The sequence below is a fragment of the Petromyzon marinus genome, chromosome 54 (genome assembly GCF_048934315.1).
Source record: "Petromyzon marinus isolate PM22_M1 ecotype Great Lakes invasive population chromosome 54, UKy_Petmar_22M1.pri1.0, whole genome shotgun sequence".
NCBI lineage: Eukaryota > Metazoa > Chordata > Hyperoartia > Petromyzontiformes > Petromyzontidae > Petromyzon > Petromyzon marinus.
The window spans coordinates 2,430,561-2,452,206 of record NC_133720.1 but is presented as its reverse complement, the minus strand read 5'-3'; the positions used below and the strand labels follow the sequence as shown (position 1 = coordinate 2,452,206).

General features: G+C 48.8%; 1 protein-coding gene across 4 annotated transcripts in view; it reads left to right on the top strand.

Moving 5' to 3' along the window:
* LOC116954085 (uncharacterized) overlaps positions 1 to 20,402 on the top strand; it is a 63,905-nt gene extending 43,503 nt beyond the window's left edge. For 3 of the 4 annotated variants that reach the window (XM_032974507.2, XM_032974505.2, XM_032974504.2), the window contains 3 exons: positions 432 to 1,955; positions 4,423 to 4,530; positions 15,236 to 20,402. In XM_032974507.2, the coding sequence (XP_032830398.2) occupies positions 432 to 1,955; positions 4,423 to 4,530; positions 15,236 to 15,504 (1,901 nt within the window). In that variant the 3' untranslated portion in view covers positions 15,505 to 20,402. Of the gene's footprint in view, positions 1 to 431; positions 1,956 to 4,422; positions 4,531 to 5,793; positions 5,886 to 15,235 lie in introns of all 4 variants that reach the window. The other variant, XM_076052087.1, reaches the window with a different exon arrangement.
* Positions 20,403 to 21,646: the final 1,244 nt, after the last annotated feature.

Sequence of the window (21,646 nt, the reverse complement as noted above, 5' to 3'; positions counted from 1 at the left end):
ACGTGTGAAAGAAGTTCAACATACACACGTACGTATTGACACTTGTTTGAACATCTTAACACCTGTTTAATTACCAGAAAGGATACAAACCTATTGTTATGTTTTCGTCATTTTGTAACTTGGAAAAAATGTCCCAAAGTATGGTACAACACTGGTCACTGGCTCGATTTGATCTCAGAATATTCCAGTTGAAACAATGAGAAAGCTTTTTATAAACCCCGCCCCACCCCCACCTGTCCAGCCAGCAGTATCAACAGGTCCACCACAGTCAGATGATTGGCAGGTGTGGTCAGCGTGCAAGGGTAAAACCTCTCAAAAGGGGCTCTCCAGAGCTGCTTCCCAAAGACGTAAGATGGCAATTACAGGGCCGCACCTTTGCCTTGCGATGACGTGGCTTTTGTGCCCTTGCTTTGGACGCGTGCGAGGAACAGGTGAGAAGCCATACAAGTGCCCCCACTGCGTGTACGCCGGGACCCAGCCCTCGTCCCTCAAATACCACCTGGAGCGACACCACCCTTCGGCCCAGTGCGGGGCTAGCCCCGACGTTGCAGACTACGATGACGCGACACCTGCACAGCAGCCACCGCCACCGCCGCCCCCACCGCCGCCACCACCTCCACCGCCACCACCGCCACCACCGCCGCCTGCACCGGCCGACACCCAGGTACCACGACCTCTGGCTTCAAATCCCGTGGATCCAAACTCCGGAAAACCGCCCTCCTTTGCCCCTCGGCCTGGAAAGCTCCAGAGCCTTGGGCGGGGCTTTGTCAGCGGTGGCCACTCGAAAGGCATGGGTCCAGCGGCCGCGCAAGCGCAGGCCGGCAGCGGCGGTGGCAGCGGTGGCGCTGGCGCAGAGATCCGCCGAGAGGGCGACGTGAAAGCAGAGGAGCGCGACGCATCGCGGCCGCTCTCGGAGCACGGCGCGCTCACCAAGCTGATCTTCAGCTCGCCCGAGATTTTCCAAAGCGTCATCCTGTCCAACCTGGCGCAGGCGTACCGGGGCCTGGTCGGCAATGGGCTGGACTCGGTCACCAAGTTCTACCAGATGCTGCGCAACTCCAAGCTGGCCGCGTACGGTGACGGGAAGGCCTGCGCGGTAGGCCACGCGCCACCGAACAGCTCGACGGCGCAGGCCACGGACGTGAGCAACCGCGCGGACGACGACGGAAGCAAATCGCACCGCAAGTCGGTGAGGGCGGACGCCGACCCGCCGAAGCGCGATGTGTATGATGGCGCGCCGGCGAGTGCCGGCGGTGGCTGCGGCAAAGGTGTTGTTGAATCGACCGGCTCGAGCGTCGCGGACGGCGAGAGTGTGCCCAACAACAATGGGCTGCACAACGGTCAGGGACTCGGCACCTTCCGCCGGAAGCGCACGTTTGACAGCGACGGGCTGACGGTGCCCAACGGACTGCAGACGGAGCCGCTCGACCTATCCAAGAAGGCGCACGCAGAGGCTGTGTCGCTCAAGCTCCCAGGCGATGGGCCGTCACGTGGCGAGGCCTCAAGCACCGACACATCATCGTCGTCATCGTCGTCATCTTCGTCCTCATCCTCCGGCCTCTCTACAGTCTCGCAGGACGGCCCGCTCTACCGCAGCCGCCCGTCCGGCGAACGCGATGCGCCGTCGTCTTGGGCCGCGGCATCCATCTCAGAGGGGCAGCAGCAGCAGCAGCTGAGGCGAGCAGGGGCGGCCGCTGACCGCTCGCGATCGCCCGGGCCCACCGAGGGCCCCAGCGGCGGCGCCGGAGCCGGCGGCTTGCCGACGGAGCGCCGCAGCGGCGCGCCGTGCGGGAGGGCGGGAGACGAGCGAGGCGGCGGCGGCGCCGCGGGCAGGCCGGCGGCGACAGCGACGGCGCACGCTCGCTCGCTGGCGATCGGCTCGGCCGGGCAGCTCCTGTCGCTATACGGCGGGCGGCTCGGCGTGGCCGGCCTCAACTGGAGGAGCGACGCAAACGGTGCGAATGGCGTCGACCGCGTAGGTTTTTCGCGGTTGTGCTCTTGTACGGCTCTTCGGCGTGTCTTCTTTCAGGTTGTACCGCATGTTGTTCTGCACAATGTCCAACGTTCGGCCCCTCCATGTGGGAGTTTCTTCAGTTTCTGGGGTTGCCAAACGTCGGACATTGTGCTTACCAACACGTGGTACAACCTGAAAACTCATCCGAGGGCTATGGCCGTGGTTTATTTTTTTTTATATTTTCCCATGTGCGTGTGACAAAAAAAGAACCCAATTGCATTTTTGAAATTGTAATGCTCCTTTGTGATGTCTTGCATTCGGCCATGCAGACAGACTAATCATCTTTTTTTATATATATGGCAACAATATTCCTTAGAATATAAAATTGTTTTTTAACTAATTATTTAAAACCTTTAAAAGGCTGAAAAGCCCCATATATTTATTTGAGAGTAATTTAAACCACTTTGTTCATTAAAAAAACACCTCCAGATAGCATTCAAGTATTGAAGTCGCAAAGAGCATTTAAAACCGCAAAATATCATGATCAGAGCCCCAGAGATCAGTTTTTATTCAAATTTAAGTTGAATACCTTTGTAAAAGCCAACTACATTATGGGGAAATGGCATGTTTACAATAATCTCTTGCTATTGTTATATCATCACCCAGTCCCTAATTTGCCTACACGTATCTTTGGAGGCGCCGCGGTGACGAGATGTTAACAACCTTTCCTGCTATACAGAACTTTATGGGTTCGATCCTAACCCTGACGCCTGTATATTTATAATTTGCATGTTCTCCCCATGGTTGCGTGGATTTGTCTCCTGGGTTCTCCAGTTTTTCCTCACACATTTATAAACATGCGGTTAGAGTATTTGGCTGCTATTCATTTCCACATGATTAGCCACTTCGGTGAGCTATCATTTGTGGCCAGGTCGCTTCTGAAAAAGAGCCATATAGCTCAGCGGGCTATATAGCTCTCTATAGTTCCCAAAACTAAACTATTATAGTTTAATAGTTTAGTTTTGGGAAGCATCTTGGGACTTTCTTCTTGTCGCTTATTGTACTTTTGTCAGTTCCAGCGTGAGTGGCCAGTCTTTGAGTACAATGGTGTCCAAGTCTGATGTTTAAACCTGACCTTAAAGCAAACTCCTGTCAGTAGTCCATGGGCCAGAGCAAAATCGGTACCAACCAAGGTAGGAAGGTGTACCAATATATATGTCACGAATAAGATTTCATTATTTGATAACCCCGCTGATTTCAAATGGTTCTCACATAATTCCCCCTTATTGGCCACATAAAGAGATTGCAACCGCTAAAGTGGCACCAGGGGGGTGGGGGGGTCATAGACACACTGTGGAGGTTGGCAGTGCCCTCCTGGCGATATGTTCCTCCTGGTTATTGGTAAGGTTACAGACAGGATCCACAGAGTTCCCCACCGCCCCCTTCCTCTTGCTTCATCACGGCTAACATGAGTTTTTGCTACGCTATAATTATGTTAATTGCCCATAAGAGGTTTTTTTTTTTGTTGGGTTAGATCGAATAAATATAAATGTGTCGTGAAAACCGCCACCGCCCGACACAGCCAATTCGTAAGGATTGTCACGTTAACAAAACATGCCAATTGGTTACTGGTTCAGCACACCGGTGTGTTAGAGAGCAAACCCACAACACTTACAATTCGAGTACCCGTGACCGTTCGCCGGCAACTACAACCAGTCTCATCAAGCGACAGCCAGAATGTGAATTGTATAAAATCTATACGACTACAGGTGACTGCTGAGCCAACTGTGCGTTGCTGCTGACAGCATAATCGGCATTTGTGTCACCTTGTTGATGAGACTTGAAAACACCCGGAGTGCTGTGTGAAATCGTGGATCTCTCGTAGGCCATGTCGAAACTATTTTGCGGGTGTCTGGACACCCCACGGGCACCCCTCCCCCCGCACCCCTGGGGTGCCAAAGTGGTTACCGCGGCAGGACTGGCAATTGGAAGGTGGCACGTTCAAATCCCGATCAGGAATCGGCTCAACTCAATCATCCGAAGGCGGTTAATGAAACGTGTACCACTCTGTAGGACGGCAGTGGTCGCTCACATGGCAGAGCAAGCATCCGCCATGGCAACGTGGACATTCCACCACTGGCTCGACATCACCAACGGTGACAAACGGCTGCTCCGCGATAGCGACGAGTGACAGTCCATTGCCCACCTGGGGTTGAACTCCCGATCACGGGAGGGCCAAATAGGACGTTCAAAGATACAACCCCCGGTGTTACCCCAATAACAACGCCTGATCTGGTCACGGGCCGTGCCAGAACGGAGCCGCGGGCCGCACCGGACCGGAGCCGCGGCAGGCTTTTTTAACTCGGGCCCAACCGCGTCGCAGGCTCCCCGTCCCCTGACCAGCTGCTGGCTTGGCTCACACTGGTGGTGTCACGTGTGCGTGCGTGCGTGCGTGGGACGGTCGGCAGGGTACATGAAGAGCCACGTGCGTGGCCAGGGAGACCTCATGTGCAAGCAGTGCGGCAAGGTGTTCAGCCAGCCCAGCCACCTGCGGACTCACCTGCGATCACACACCGGTATTCCCAGCAGCGGCGGCACCGCGGAGAATGCGATTTGTCCGCGAATAATGTTTTTGTTTTGCTCGTATTCAGCTGTAAGAGTTGCACGTGTATCACACGACGAAAGCGTGGACACTGAGTCACGCTTCAGCTGTTCGCTCGGCGATGCGCGAACTGTGCAGTTGGTTTCCGCGGTCGTGCTGCATTGCTTCTCCGACGCGTATTCAAATTAAACGAAAGAACTGACTAATTTTATTTCACCAGGTAACCAGGTAAGGCCCACTGAGCTATATAGCTCTTTGTCAGGATTGACCTGGCCACAAACGATGGTTCAACGAAGTGGCTGTAACACGTGGACTTGTATAAATGCACGTTTCTAAATGTGGAGGGAAAAACCAGAGACAAAGAAAAATCCACGCAACCACGGGGAGAACATGCAAACAAAAATACAGCAGCAGGCCTCAGGATCGGGATCGAACCCACGACCTCCTGTATACCAGGCGAGGGAGTTAACATCTTGCCACTGTATTGGCGTTGCGTCGTGCGCTCTTCGGGATCATGTCCGACGTTTCTCTCCGAGCGCTGTGCGCTTCTTCAGGAACTGAATCGTCGGAGCGAAACGTCAGATCACCATTGTGCCGAGCAAAAACGATAGATACGACCCGAAAGAACACATCAGACAGCGATGTATTTGCACAGCGCTTTTGTCACTCCACTGCTGGATGAGGGCCTCCCGGCTGTTTGATTGTACTTCACCACGGCGGGTCAGTGCGGGTCGGTCGGTGAAGGCAGGGAGCACAGACGTGGAAGCCTAGAAGAACAGTACAACAATTTGTGTTTCTGCTTTCCATCTCCGCTATGCACAATGTCGCACCGCAACAACCCATGATGCCTTTGTGATGCATGGTGGTCGCCGGTGGAAACTTCCGAGGTCTGAAGAGATCAGGCTCATTCTAGGAGATCTGGCCATAGTCTTGGTTGTACCGTAAGGACAATTGCAGCCCCTTTCGTCAGCCCAAATGGTGGATGGAAAGCCTCCACCACACCGTGTCGGCATGGGCGTTGTTTGACCATACGCTGCCACGCCGGCCGGTGCGAGTTTCAAGAGATCCTTGGCAGTTACATGACAGGACGTTGTTTAATCGCGTGATTTATTCGAAATCTGTCAGAGCTTGCAATTCTAATTTCCCATCGTGATCGTAATTTATATTTTTCGACGCGTCTAATGTCATGATGTCTAGCCGTTACTCTGAGCGCGTGAGTGTTTATTACATCTCGCAGGACCGTGCAGGATGCCAGCGGCTTGGGGAGGCCTTCATCCAGCAGTGGATTGACTCAAGGGCTGCTGATGATGACCATGAATAACTCTTTAAGTGTGTTCCATTTAAATTGAAGTATTACACTTCACTCTTTGGCGTAAACAAATATTTCAGTCGCTTTGCCTTTTCCATGCTTAATCCCCTTTTTTTAACTCGCCGGGTTATCGCATGGTGATCCATCCATAGATACCCCACTGTAATAAACACTTATTAGTTGGCCGATAATAGCTTAATATATAGAGGACCACAGAGCTTGGTGGTGGTGGGGGGGGGGGACATGACGCCTTAGTTCATCACTGCGTGGCTGCTGCCTTCACCGCTCGTCTGTGGTTCCTCCTCGCTCTGTGCTCTTCACTAATTTTCATCCGGGCGGCCACCGTCGCCGATAAGACATCATCAGCGTGAGGGCCGCCACTCATTATTTGAAACCATTGTTGAGGTTTGTGACAGCAGCACGACGACGATGATGACGATGATGACGATGATGACGATGATGATGATGGGGGCGTTTTTTCACTTTTGTGCATTGACGGAGGCCGCACGTCACGGGCCAGCAAGTGGCCCGCGGGCCTTGCAGTGAAGAATGCTGGCCTAGAGTCGCCTTCGCTGTACGAGAGAGGGAGTGTGGCGCGGTATTATTATTGGAGCCTCTGCAGATCTCCCACAAATGTTATTTCATAGGTTATATTTTTTTACCCCTCCCCTCTATAAGATATGGAGCCATCGTTGGTACAACAGTCTGCCAGATTTTGAGAATATAGTAAAGAGGGGATGTGTGTGTGTGTGTATGTTGAACTTCTTTCGCACCGTACGTAGCCAACCGTGCGAATCGGAGGTGCTGGGTAAGCACAACAAACTAAACACACAAAGCGTATTGCAATCAGTGGTGGAGTGTCTATAAATGGATCACCCCGTATGAAGACTACATTTTTTGTGTCAGCAAGGAGAAATCGCCCTTGAGCAAATGCGTCGCACGCCGTCGTGAAGCGCCACGCTGTCCAGCATCGGGGGCATAGCCCGGCGTTATATACTGCACCGACGAGCTTCTCACGTACACGTCGCACGCCGTCATACGAGCCGCACTGGGCCACCAACGGTGCAATCCGGTGAAACGGCGCCCCCCCCCCCCCCCCCCCCGTGACACGCGCGGCGTGGGGAGGAGGCCCTCATCCAGCAGGAGGGCTGCGAGACGTTTTGCTACTTTGTTGGGCGCGTTGCCCACGTGCAGAGATGCTGTCGGAGTGTGCGTGTGTGCGTCGGTGTGTGTACGTGCACGCGTCGCAGGATTAGCAGGACGCCCTCTGCGGTCGCAAGGAATGTTCACAACATTTTTGTTATTATTAGCAACCGTTTTGGTTTTTGCGCTAGTTTCACATATACATTTGCTTTGTGCCAAGTTTATTTGAACATTTTCTACTGTTCTACAGTGGTTGTTAACCACGAAAGTGATGATGATGGTGATGACGACGATGATGATGAAGATTCAGAATCAAATAATAATAATACGGTACGGAGTTGTTGTTTTCTTCAAGACTTCGTTTACTAGAAATACAATGTCAATTCGTCAAATGATAATGGTGTACAGCACCTTTGCTGACCCACTGCAGGATGAACACAGGCCAAGAATTAAGCCATCTATGTCCAGACGCTCGGTGGATTTTGTGCCGTCCTTCTACACATTACTCAAGTGATGATGATGATTTTTTAACTGAAATTATACTGGTGAATTGCAGTCCATTTCTTGATATTTATCCGAGACCAAGTTTATTCCGAGTGAAGTATATAAAACAACCTCCTGCCCTTCGTCAATTAATTGTTTGGATGAAGGCTACCCCACACTGACGTGTTGGCCATTGGAGTTGTTTGACCCTGCTTCACCACACGAGAAACTGCCGGTTGGCGATGGTAAGCGGCATTGATTTTGGGTAGCATAGTACAGTACAGTGCAACGTTGGATTCTGCTGAACTGACCTGGTCTGCTGACAATGTCACCCCACTGCAACAACAACTACCATTCGCCACTAAGTAGCAGTGACATCACCACGGCGCTTGTACCAGGCCGTGCACGTTAAGGTCACCCCACTGAAAATGTTGCCACTGACCTGGTATCAAACTTGGAAAGGTCACGAGGTTCAGAGTGTGGTGGTCGGACTGGCGCTTCACTGTTCCACACCAAGTCCATTGGACACCATGGGGCCCTGATAGAATTGTAATTTTAAGAATGTTTCTAAAAAAAAGAATCGTCTTACATTGCCATCAGTAGAGTTTCCCACGAGCAGATGTTTAGTAGCAGAAAAATCCTTCGAAAGTCAATACAAATGTATGCATAGACTCATTTGGGATCCACATTTGGTTATTGGATCAAGCCAGGCGGCGGTAGTTTTATGCCAAAAAAAATTGTCATTAACCCTCAACCACCTGACACGATTGTCACGTTCGCACAGATATTACTTACACGTGGCACTCTATTTATGCGTGCCAAGATCGGAATTTTGGCGTAAAACCACTACGTGGCCTAACCCCAAAAGCAAATCCCGTACGGATAATTGCGTTGGCTACGAAAACCTGTTGTTTGTGAAACTCATTTGCACTGCGAGTACAATTATCAAAATGCTGTTGACTCATTGCAGCCTGGGGGTAACCCATAATGCGGCATGATATCTCAGTGAAGATATCCTCCTCCATCAAAGCCGCTATTATCAAAGGTGTCGCCCCCCCCGCCCCCCTTTCGCCGCACCCGGCGAAACGAGCCGGGGGTTACATCGCTCCCCACGCCTCTCCCGTTTCCAGAGGGACGCCGCGAGCTTTTGTACTTTTTGCGCGTCTCTGCGGGTCTCTCTCGCGCGCGCTTTCTCTAATGGAAGGAAGTCCATGGAATTTTATGAGCCCCCTTAATTCCTCGCGGTGGCGCTTTGCACGAATTTCCCCCCCGTAAGCAACGGCGCTTGTGAGGCTGCGACGATGGACGGCAACGCGACCGCGGTTCGTGCGAAGGTGAATAAGGGAAAATAAAAAAAAAACCGAAACGGGAGAGCGAGTCTCTGTGCATTGGCACTAGCGGTTGCCGTGATATTTTTTCTCAGAATACGATATTAACATTTTCAAGATGTGACGATGATCATCTCGATGTCAGCTTCTCATAAGCTTGGAATTGCATTTTGCATTTTTTTGTCCCTTATTGTATGTGCGCCTGCTGCATGTTCAGTAAGTAATGATAGAGATTACTTAAGTGTTCTCTGACGGCACTTCACTTAACATAATGCTGCCTTAAGTCTTCTCTAAGCACTGCAACTTTAAGATCTATAATGCTTATAATGCACATTCTGTCGGCTGCACTAAAATAATGAATTATTCAAACCAGCCATGAAGATGCTGTTGGTGTCATCATCTATCAGCCGTACCTTCATTTACAAGGGATAACATCGAGCAAATCACTCAGGCAATGGGTAATAGGTATTTAATATCGAACTTTGATTGCAGTGTCTTTTCATACATATAGATTTTTTTGGGTCAGAAAAAATCATAAAAAAGTTACTACAATCACGTGATGACGATATTTTGTAGGCAGGAGCCACCCCCCCCCCTCGTGCTGCTCGCTAACAGCGCTCGCCCCAGCTACCTGTGTGGACTACCAGTGGGAAGGAGCTTTGTCTTGGGCTTTAGACAGCCATTTGAAGGGAAAGCGAGGTCAGGAAACCATCAAAATACTGTTGGTCATTTGGAGCCGTGTCCCGCGTTGTGTTTTCCGTGGGATTTCTCCGGCAAACTGCGGCTTCCCCTGGAGCAAAATGACCAGTAAGGGATGTGTGCGGAACATCGCAGGCAGAGCTTTCCTAAATAAAGAGGCTCAGCGAGGCTTTTCTGAGTAAATAAAGGATTATTATTATTAATGCTATCGCCGTGCGGCATTATAAATCCGTTACTGGTTTGCGCAGGGGTCATCCGTAATTATACAGTGCTGTGTACAGTAATTTAGCAATTTCATTTCCCGAGCTTATACAAGCGTGAGTTATTCATTAGCATCCCGCTCACTTTCACCGCGCTATAAATGTGCGCGGAAATTATAACAATTATGGATTGGATCTGCGGCGTCTTTTAGTCACATTCTTGGCTTCTCCCATTGTTCAATTTGAGAGTGCAATCAATTAAAAAGCGTCATTTTACATAGATAGAGGAAATATTATTAAGGTTCCATTTAAGTGCTTTTTCCCCCACCCCCAAAACTATATTATTGATATTTTACACGGTGATCAGATCGCCAGGAGTGTGCCTGATCCCTTCAGATATCGGAAGCGAGCAGGTTTGAGCCTGGATTCCACGCTCGCATAGGCCCAACCACCGACGCACATAACAGGTGTTATAGGCTGCGGTGAGGACTGAGTTGTCAGCAGAGGGCCGTGTTAGTTTTGTTAAGCATCTCCGATTTGCACGGTCGGCTATGTATGGTGAGAAAGAAGTTCAAAACATACATACGTAGAAAATCCATTGCTGTGCTGTACATCTAAGGCCCCGTGCAAGTGTTGGTAAAATGAACCCCCAATGACAGATGCGAGCTTGCACGGGAGAGGGCCCTCATCCAGCAGCGGACAGACGATGACCTGTGCATGGACAAGTAAGCAATAAGCAACACTGGCTGACGACCAGTAAGGAAGGATCAGATTGTTTACGTTGCCAGGATTTGAACCTATAAGTACGGAGCTCAGAGGTACGAATGTGAGACCACCCACCCAGCCGGGAAGGCTGCTTTATAACTCCACGTGACTTTATTTGGACTCGCCGATCTGATTACAAGTCCCCTGACCCCGTGCGATTAAATTAAAAATGTAAAAAATGTCTTAATATAAATATTTTTTTTTACAATTGTGCCTCCTTGTATTTAAGGCACAATGGCAAAGGCACAGCCCTGCAATAGCCCGCTCATGCCACTGCTGGTGGAACGACCTCCACTCGAGTGAGCTCTGGAGAGCCATTCTGGAGGCTATTTTGGCCTCCTCTTCCGCACTGATCGCGCATCTTGGAAGAGGTGGCAGTGGCTACACTTTACCCCACTGGACTTCCTTAACATGCGTGGCTTGCCGATTGAATATTGGTGATGTAACCAATTATAATACAGGGACTCCTCTACTCACGAAAGAGTTAGGTTCCAGAGGTCTGTTCGTATGTCGATTTGTTTGTATATCCAACTTCCAAACATGTACGGCATGTACACTAAACACGGGGAATGTCTTTAAAAGTTGTATGATCTCCTGTAGATGCCACCAGTTCTTCTTACTACCACTCTCACGCTTCTGAAACATGATGGGGGTTGATAATGTTCGTGAAAAGCTGAGCATCGTAGTGAACTGCACAGCGACAACACAACGACAGCCAATGGCAGTGGCCCAGGCAGAAATGCTGGGTAATGAATGGGAATGCTGAGTAATGACACCGCACAACCACCGCCATCTATTGCGCGACGGTTGAACTTACGACGGTCTGAACAGGCAACTGGACATACGGACAGGTTTGTTCGTATCTCTGAAAGTTCCTAAGTCGAATGTTCGTAAGTAGAAGAGTTCCTGTACTTTAATTTTAATTAGCGTCATTCATGCCAACAGCATCCAAAAACGCTATGCATTAATTAATTTATTATATTCGTAAGGACCGAATCCCATATACAGATGGTGCGACAGAAGCCCAACACTCACACATACATACCGAGCAAATGAAAACCCCTGCTACTACAGGAAAAGGCAAAAATGAAAAAAACAAATTAGGAAATGGCACCGAAACAAAAAACATCACGAACAACAAGAAAGTTATCACAACAAAGAAACGAGCCCATTAAGGTCTACTGGCATACAATCACCAACTTCCTAGCCAAGCCGAGGAAACCTTCACAGGAGGGGGCGGTGGTGACAGTGGCCAAAAGGTTACGACTCGTTTATACCGCCGGGTGGACAGAGAGAGTGCGGCGTCGGTGGAGTTCGGAACTTCGCCACCCCTTCAACCACCGCGCCGGGAGATCGAAAGGAACCTGCTGACTTCTGCATTGCGAGCTGTAGCAAAAGCACGGCACGGCAAATCCCGAGCGCGCTTCAGCGTTAAAACACAGCAACATCGTCGCTATACATATTTATGCACACTGTACTGCAAGTATTCAACGCAATGTGTGTTTCTGTTCACTTGACGTCATATTATTTACAGCTGACATAATATAGTGCGTAACACGTGTGTGCCTCGTTGCCTGTGCATGAAAAATATTTCACTCGCGCTCTCTAAGAGACAAACGGATGACGCACAAAAGTCCAGATTAGTGCGGCTGCTAATCGATCCCAACATAGAAATCTGCGGATGTTTTTCACGTTTGTAATAGAACATTCGCATTAAGGACGCCGAATAGTTGTCGATTCACATGGCAAAAAGTGGGTTAAAGAGTTAAAATTTGTTTCTAGGCATTGTTACGTTTTCCTCCGTATTTTTTGCACACCCCAAAAAGAGGAACATTTTACTAATTAGTCCGACTATTTGCCTTGCTTGTAATCAGTTTTTGATTGCGCCTGGGGCCTGAATAATGAGGGAAGCACAAAGCGGATATTCCTCTGTTTGTGTGTGCTTCTCTATACGGAATTGAGTATTTTAAAGATACGCAATCTGCCACATTTAACGTGAATTTCCATTGCTTTTACATCGTATTTTCCCATCGTTCTTCTCAGCCGACGAAAGCAAGGTGTGACCTCCACCACCCACCTTAAAATCCTTTTTGCTACAAATTCTCTAAAGCCTACGTACTGCATATTCCTTGCAAGAACTAACATTGCAGTTGAAACAACAACCAAAACGTAAACACCAAGATGAAAACACGATCATCTTTGACAGACAAGGTCAATATGTTACATGCAACGTTTTACAAAGTGATATCCTGAATGGCATTGCTTCTGCGTGAACAAGCACTTGCTTTCCTGATCGGATATGGCAAATTATTGTAAATAAAATGGATGTGTGCATGTGTGTTTGTATGTGCATGTTTGTGTGTGGGGTGAGCGGTGGTGTAGCGGTTAGCGAGCTGCGCAACACAAGTCGCGATTATCTGAACCGGTCCCGGGCCTCCCCTAGGTCGATTCAGCCTCAAATGAATACCTGGTGTGGTGTGTTAACATCGCCACTGGGGAGACAAAGGCGGCCGGGCGTGGCGTTGGCCACCCCCTCGTGTGCCGTTTCGGGTTTCGTAGGTGCTCACTAACAAGACTTGCCCCAATAGTCTGTTAAAGTTATACGGGGGATCTTTCTCTTTGTTTGTGGTTGGTGCAGCGGTGGCGCTGTTGGTTAGCTCACTGTGCTACGAACCTGGCGATCGGAGTTCAATAGCCCGCTCCCGGCCAACATCAGTGATGAAAGTCTGAACCTGTCCCGAGGGTAGGCCCAACATAAACATAAGTACTGGGGAAACAAAGGCAGCCGGGCATAGTTCTAAGACTCGTAGGTACGATGGGTGTCATGTGCCGTGCGTGGAAATATTTTGTGCTTCACCAACGATTTTTAATATCTAGATCTTCGAGGTCGTAGGGTTGCTGCGATCGGGCAATATTAAAGTATATTGTGCGATATAAGGTCTACGATAAGTGTATTGTCAACTTTGCAAATGATTACCATGTTGTGATCGTTGTGGCCCATGTAAAAAGAAAAAAAAATATTTTTCACTGACCAAATATTTATGAAATAACAAAAGTACGAGAATTAAAGTTGTCGAGAAATAGCTATTACTCATTAAGTTAGGGCTTTGCAAGATGCTTTCTGGGGTAATTGATGGCGTGGCAGATATGTGACCTCATTGTTTTTAGTCTATTTAATGATTTCGTTACTCCTCGTGTAACTGGCAGCGTGTGCGTTTATCAGCCTCATAGATTGTAAAGCTGCAATCATTAAAATACATCTAACAGGCTTATTATAAGTGAATTGCAGTTGACAAACTTTTCCATGTTATTTTATTATTACTACTACTATGCTTGGTTACCCACCGAAGCCTCACTGAGTCTCTCTTTCAGGAGAGTCCAAACAAGTTTTGTGCCTAGAGGGGCCGGTGATTGCTACGTATATTCAAATCTAGTCATTTGTGTTTTTGTATATTTGGGAAATTTTAGAGCATGACGCCAACACACGATGGCCTACTCTTGCGAATGGCGTCACGGGATCTTTAACGTCCGCTGTGCAACAAATTGAGTGCGGTGTTACGGTTGTTACAACTGCAGCATTAACCAGGGCGGCCGCTGGTTTTGAATCGCGAACCTCTGCAGTGGGCGGCGTGACCGCTCAGCAATGTCACCGACCTTTGTTAAAAATAGAACAAAGCACAAAAACAGTACAATAAAACTGCAAACTGCAAATTACAAAGTTATGGACGTGTATCGCGACGTTCATCATATTCTGGAAATGCAATGTCGTGTAATTTTGTAAAAATGGTATCACAGCAACCCTTTGTGGCTGTTGCATAGCTTGTGGACTTGCTCTCCTCGTTGTTAGGCCCTGTGGCGGCTGTCATTCATTCAGGGTCAGTGGGGGCCTGGGCTCCACATTTGAATATAGGTAAAATAAGACCTTAACAAAAGCCTGCTCATGATAATGACGAAAAAACATTTATTCTCTGCTTCTTTCGGTAAAGTCACGTATCAATAGAAAATAATACGTAACTTCACCGAAAGAACCAAAGAATAATTCCTGCAGTCACGAAAGCACCAAATCGAGTTTGAAAAAACATTTTTTTTTGCAATGAGCTAACAACAACATATTCTTCCCTTTGTATTTTATCACAAGTTATCTCACCATTGTTCAATCGATCATGGCAACAGAGAGAAGGAAATTCTTCCTGAAACTCCTGCAGTAAACTATAAACTATTTTTTATTTTATCAGATAAAGCCCACTGAGAGATATATATGTCTCTTTTTCAGAAGTGACCTGGTCACAAATGATAGCTCAACGAAGTGAATTATCACGTGGATATTTATAGCAGCAGCCAAATACTCTAAACGCACTTACTTACCCATATTCGCTCAACTCTAAACGCACGTCGATTCTAAATGTGGAAGGATACACCGGAGGGAATTGGAAAATATTCCACGGGATCACTGGGTGAACATGTAAACTAAAGATATACAGGCGTCGGGGTCGGGATCGAACCCACGACCTCCTGCATACCAGGCGAGGGAGTTAACATCTCGCACCCGGGGCACCCCCCCGTCCAGCTTGGGCTTCCGTGCCCAACCAATAGTTTTACCCACCAGCTGCCACTGCTCATGTGACTCTTTCATCCGTGTCGGGATGGCAATGGAGGTGATGGTGAATTAATTCCTTGCATCTCTCTGTGTGTCCCCCCCCCCCCTCCACCACACCCCTGCCCCCGCTCCCACGCCCCTGCGACGTCGACCAGGCGAGCGCCCCTACCGCTGCCGGCACTGCCCCTACAGCGCCTCGCAGAAGGGAAACCTCAAGACGCATGTGCAGTGCGTCCACCGGCTGCCCTTCGACAACAGCGAGTATCCCGACCGCCGGTTCAAGCGGCTGCGGGGAGACAGCCCCCCACCTCTGCCCGGCGGGGACGCCGGGGGAGCCGAAGACTTCTCGGGCGACGGTCGCGCCATGCTCGCCGCTGAGGATGCTGCCGCCTCGGCCCCCTGCTCCTCGCCTGCCCTCCCTTGAAAAAAAAAAAAATGCATTCTAAATAATGATGAGGATGATTGCGGCCCGATTCACGCTGCGCTGCTCATCGACGACATCGACCGGAGGGCTCGTGGTCGCTGGTGGACTGGAGTGGGTGGCGTGTGATGAGTGGCCACAGCCATCGCGAGAGGTCTACTCGATGTGGTGCGCCGGACACAGAAAATAGTTTTCCGGGTCGCTGACTCAGAGAGACCCGTTCGAAATCAAGCCTCGGATGCGATACGGCTGAAGGCAGATGTAGTACCAAAACATGAATGGCTCTTATCTATGCCGACGCAAACCGGAGGTCGTTGCCCTGGGCTGTGGGACTGGCGAGTCTGACGCTGCCTTCGTTATTGGATTAAAAACAAAAAAATACTTTCAAATTCGCGGTCAGGTGTGCCGTTATGACGCTCTGGTTGTGACACCATGATGGCACTCCGATCCATTTATCATCACGACGATTTGATTTGATGTAGAGCTTGGATGTATATAGAGTGAAAAAGTGATTGCATCTAAACACGCTGTACAGGAACAGCAGGCGATGTTTAATTCATAGAGAGAACCAGGCAGTCAGTCATAGGCAGGCCTCAAATCTCGCCAATTGAGCAGGGGTAGATGGTGAACAGCCTGGGTGGCTGGAGGAAGGGGATTCAGGACTACGGGAACAGCAGAGGAGAATGAGTGACCTCCTACTGAGCAAATATTCACTGGGTGTGAAGGGTGATTGAGTGTGAAGAGTGAGTAGGTGTGGAGGGTGACTGGGTGTGAAGGGTGACTGGGTGTGAAGGGTGACTGGGTGTGAGGGGTGACTGGGTGGTGACTGGGTGTGAAGGGTGACTGGGTGTGAGGGGTGACTGGGTGTGAGGGGTGACTGGGTGGTGACTGGGTGTGAAGGGTGACTGGGTGTGAAGGGTGACTGGGTGTGGAGGGTGACTGGGTGGTGACTGGGTGTGAAGGGTGACTGGGTGTGGAGGGTGACTGGGTGGTGACTGGGTGTGAAGGGTGACTGGGTGGTGACTGGGTGTGAAGGGTGACTGGGTGTGAAGGGTGACTGGGTGGTGACTGGGTGTGAAGGGTGACTGGGTGGTGACTGGGTGTGAAGGGTGACTGGGTGTGAGGGGTGACTGGGTGGTGACTGGGTGTGAAGGGTGACTGGGTGTGAAGGGTGACTGGGTGGTGACTGGGTATGAAGGATGACTGGGTGTGGAGGGTGACTGGGTGTGGAGGGTGACTGGGTGTGGAGGGTGACTGGGTGGTGACTGGGTGTGAAGGGTGACTGGGTGGTGACTGGGTGTGAAGGGTGACTGGGTGGTGACTGGGTGTGAAGGGTGACTGGGTGTGAAGGGTGACTGGGTGGTGACTGGGTGTGAAGGGTGACTGGGTGTGGAGGGTGACTAGGTGGTGACTGGGTGTGGAGGGTGACTGGATGTGGAGGGTGACTGGGTGGTGACTGGGTGTGAAGGGTGACTGGGTGTGAAGGGTGACAAGGATTACCACACCAATATGGTGACATCACAAGAGCTCTATGATGAAGTGCCTGACTGAATTTAAAGGCTCTGATTTTTTTCTCTCATTTACGAAACTACAAATTTGCATCAGCTGATCCGAACACACACACAGCCTAGGGGATGAATTTATGAGACAAGAGCCGTTTACTTATTTTTTGGTTCCCATCTTCCTTTTACTTCTTCGCCTGGTGTTTATTTGAACATGTATACATTTATAATGTTAATATCCTCTTATTTATCCTGCTGGGAGGCACCATGGCAGGGTGTCTAACTCACACACGAAAAGTCGCGATCTCAAAATCATGGTTGGCGGTTCGCCCGGTTCGTCATCCCTCCCAAGTTAAGCTAAGTCAAGAGTGGGTTATTTTTTCGAGAGACTGGTGCCTGCCACAGGAATGTGGAATGTCCACTGCTGGCTCAGGACCGCCAAGGAAGATGAGCGCCGCCCAATGTTTATTTTGCACGTGAGAGGACGCTTGAACTTTGACCCTGACTATTTATCCGGCAAGCCTAAAGTGAGCCGTGAGTTTTAATCTCGTTCAAATTAAATCAACAAACTGCTTTGGCACTGGTGTGGGAGGACAGACTGAAGACCGCCACCTCACCACCATCTTCATCGTCAACGCCGCCATAGAACAGAAAAATACACCGTTATTCATTTGCCGGTAGAATTCTGCAGGAGTTTGAACCGAGTGGTGAAATTTTGGCAACGCATTCCTCACATACGTTTTTGTTGTTGTTTTTTTTATCACGAGGTGTTCGATGAGAACCCACCCAAGAAAAAATAGCGTCCTTACGAGAGTGAGCAAAATGTGTCAATTTGTACACGAATTATGAAGGGCGCTATTGACACGAAAAAATAATTTCAAATTTTTCCGATGTGCGTTCTGCTTGTACCACGCATTGTTAGGCACTGCGTCTGACGTTTTTCTCCACATGCTGAGAATTCACTTCCTGAAGAAGCTCCTGGCACATGGAGTGAAACGTCGGACATCAAACTGTGCAACATGCAGTACAACCACAAAAATAACCCATCTGAGAGCTGTACAGTACCATTGCAACAACAAAAAACTAGGAGTGGAATTCCAAAGGATGTGTGGCAAAGCATCTGTGTGTATACCGTGTATAAAACATAGGCTAGGCTGATGATTCAGGCAATTAACTTTCTTCAGAGTTGAAAGACAGATAACTCTCTCCCTGAATGTCACCCTTACTGTGTTTTTCTATGAAAAGACGATGCTGATGATGAGGGTGTTGAGGGTTTTTTTTCTCTCTCTCCCTGGTTTGGTCTCATCGTGTGGACTTTTGCGCTCGTACTATCGCGTGGATTTAAGCGTAGGCCGCCATTGTACCATTATTGGCTGTAACAAATACATCAGCTACACTCCCAGGAAATTGAAGGTCAAGGTGTTTGAGCCAGTCGAATTGGCATAGTAACTTAACGGTCGAGGCTGGATTCAGTTTGATGGGGGCCCTGGGTTGTCATAGTTTTTGGGTGGAGGGGAGGCCCTCTTTGTATATTCAATTCCCTTGAGGGGTTTACTGCCATCAGACACATCTAATATCAAACGCTCCATTGTTATTCACCTCGGTTTAAATGTGACCAACAAACTCTCGGTTGTAAATGTGACCAACAAATTCTAAAGCTATTGCTTTCATGACAAAATTCCACATTCGAATTTATCATAGTATTTTCTTTCAACAATTATAAATCTGTGTTCAGGATATCTATATATATTGGGGGGGGGGGGGGTGGACCTCAGTCCATGACCCTGGGCTGCAGCCCCCTAAAGTCCTTGCGTTAACCCGGCGCTGGTAATGTGTACATTTACGTCCAATCGATAATAATTATGATTTACTTATTTATGCAGGGAAATTTCACAGAATTTCTAAATGTTGGTCAAACGTGTTATGTTTGTCTTGATGCGGGATGAGGAAACCGGAGTGTCTGGAGACGCATTGAGCATACGAGGGGCCAGCAATTCTAAAATGAATTTACATTTTTATTTTTCGGCTATGCCTCTGTCCAAAATCACTCAGAGTACACCCAATCCCATCAGATCTCAGATCTCATCAGATCTCATCAGGTCTCAGAAGCTGGGCATGGTGTGAACTTGGACAGTGCTTGCATGGATGACTACCATGCGCACAAGACAGGTGGAGTAACAAGCTGTGGGCAGCAGAGGGGGCATGGTAGCAAAATATATTGTTCTGCACTTCCCCAACCTTCACCAACCCACGTGGTGAAGGCGTTGGGGAAGGCTCTCATCCAGCAGTGGCTTGACAAACGGGCTGTACATAAACACTGTGTAAGGCTTCTCCAATGAATGTTTATGACAATGAGCCCTGTGGCATCCTTTCACTCTCTTGGAATGATTTCGCGACGCTAAATTATTAAACGGGTGGCAATGAAAGACCCAGTGGTGATTGTACGTGGTAACTCTTCATAACACGTGTTCTCACGGAGAGTTTTCGTTTTTACTTTTCAGTTTTATACAACGTCCGGTACTGGTTCTTTACCTCATTCGGTATCATTTAATAAAAAAACGTACGATCGATGGTATTGTCAACGGTGCAGGGCGGGAGTCAACTGAGCTGTGGACGATTTTAACTCAAGGTCATCTCACGGTCTCTTGCCGGTGCATTTTTATTCCAACCACCTTCAGCGCTAAGGGTGGAGGTCACGGCTTTGCAAATTGCGTGCGGTGCGGTCAAATATGGGTTACCCTCCAATTCACTGAAGTCATCTCCTCGAAGGGCCGTAATGACGATGGAGATATTATGTTCTACGGCCGAAATTAAATCTGCGCAACGCACGTGCAAGTGCAGCATAATCTTTCTTAGAGGTGCATTCCAAATACGATGGTATTTTAAAAATTATGGAGACGGGATACATGTGACTCTTTTTTTACCGTGGTGAATATGGAAATGAAGAGGGGTGTGGTGGGGATTCGTCGTTACTTGAACTATGGACGTGACCGATTTTTTTTTCTGGACCACACTCCAGGACGACGTCCCCCAATCGTGTCGCGTTCACCTGCACCGCTTTTCAATTCACCCGCAACCTCTGTGGCAGGCGCGGCACGTGCTCATCGACGACGATTCCGCCCCACCCCCACCAACTGCTCCCATTGGGTAGTGGCCAGAGTGATGATGCCACGGACTCTATGGTCTTAGTTTCTGAAACGTCACTGCCGCCCAGAAGTCTTCTTTCTAATGATCAGTATTGGTATTTAGCCAGTTTTTATGTTGGGGACAGCAGGTGATTATTTATTTATTACCCAACTTACGTTTATTTACCCTGTATTCAACTATCGATGCTATGTAGTGCTGTGTCATTGTATGTACTATGAGGAATTTACGTTGAAATAAACATATTATTATTTATTACTGTTATTGTTACTTTGACACTGGATGTAGCAAATATTTGTATCAGCGTTGTACAATATTATTCTTCATTTATTTCAATGCGGATGCAACCACAGACAAGAAAGGCAGCGGTCCCAAATTCCAAACTCGCAGAGAGGGGGTGGGGGAGGTTTCGGGATGTTACCGCGTGTCCTTGGGCGCAATGTCCGACGTTTTCCTCCGTGTGCCGGGACCTTCTTCAGTGGATTGAGGAACTCGAAATACCTACACCAGCCGTAGTCCGAGATAAGTTTAACGTTTCACACTCGGCAAAGCTGCGCGTTCAATGTTGAGCGGGGGAACAACCCCTTCACAGACTTTGTTTGGTCACTACCACCCACATTGTTAAGTGGTATCTCCAACTTTCACTGGCCCGTCTTGTGTGCAATACTAAGCTTGGCCAAGCCCATGTGGATGGTGGGGGTCATGTTGCGTGTAGTCACCAAATCAGGCCACCAACATATATGGGTTTTCAATCTTGATCACAGGATGCAAAATATAAGTCACAATAAGAATTTAGAGCTGGAACGATTTGCAAATTAAATCGCCGAAAATATTGGCACCGACAACTTTTTTTTTATGTTTCTGGTTCAACTATCTGACCCTCTTAGAAATGGTGGTTGCCCCAAAATCCCGCTTCCCGAATGCAGGAAATCCCGACGAGCCACGCCCAGTGGTGACACGCCAGATGATGTTACCAAGATCCATCCTATCCCCTCCCGTCCAGCAGCACGCATTGAAAATTAGGTGACTTGCAAACAAAATTATCTTTGCTATTAGCTTAGTGTAACGCAATTCGTCAAATAATCGAGCCGATAATCGATTGTGTAATATATGACTTCAATAATCGGATATCTCAGCTCCAGAATGCATTTGCAAATTAATTATGATTAGTGCATCTCGCTCAGTACCACGAGGATATTGGTTTGGATATGTGGCCAATAAAGATGTCTTTATATGTGTAAGGAAACTAATGTGCATGGGGAAACCCCCACGCATATGAAGGAAGAGCACTCAAACCCTGCACAGGTAGGTAAGCAAACCTGTCCTGCCTCTTATAAGCAACAGGGGTTAGCAACCTGTGGCTCTGGAGCCGCATGCGGTTGCCCTTTCAGGACTGCAGTGCTGCTCTTGACATTTTGACAAAAAAAATGTCTCTTTTTGTTATGTTGGTTGCTGACCCCTGACCATGGAAGTCCAGTTTCCCGTGGGCAATGGTCGGC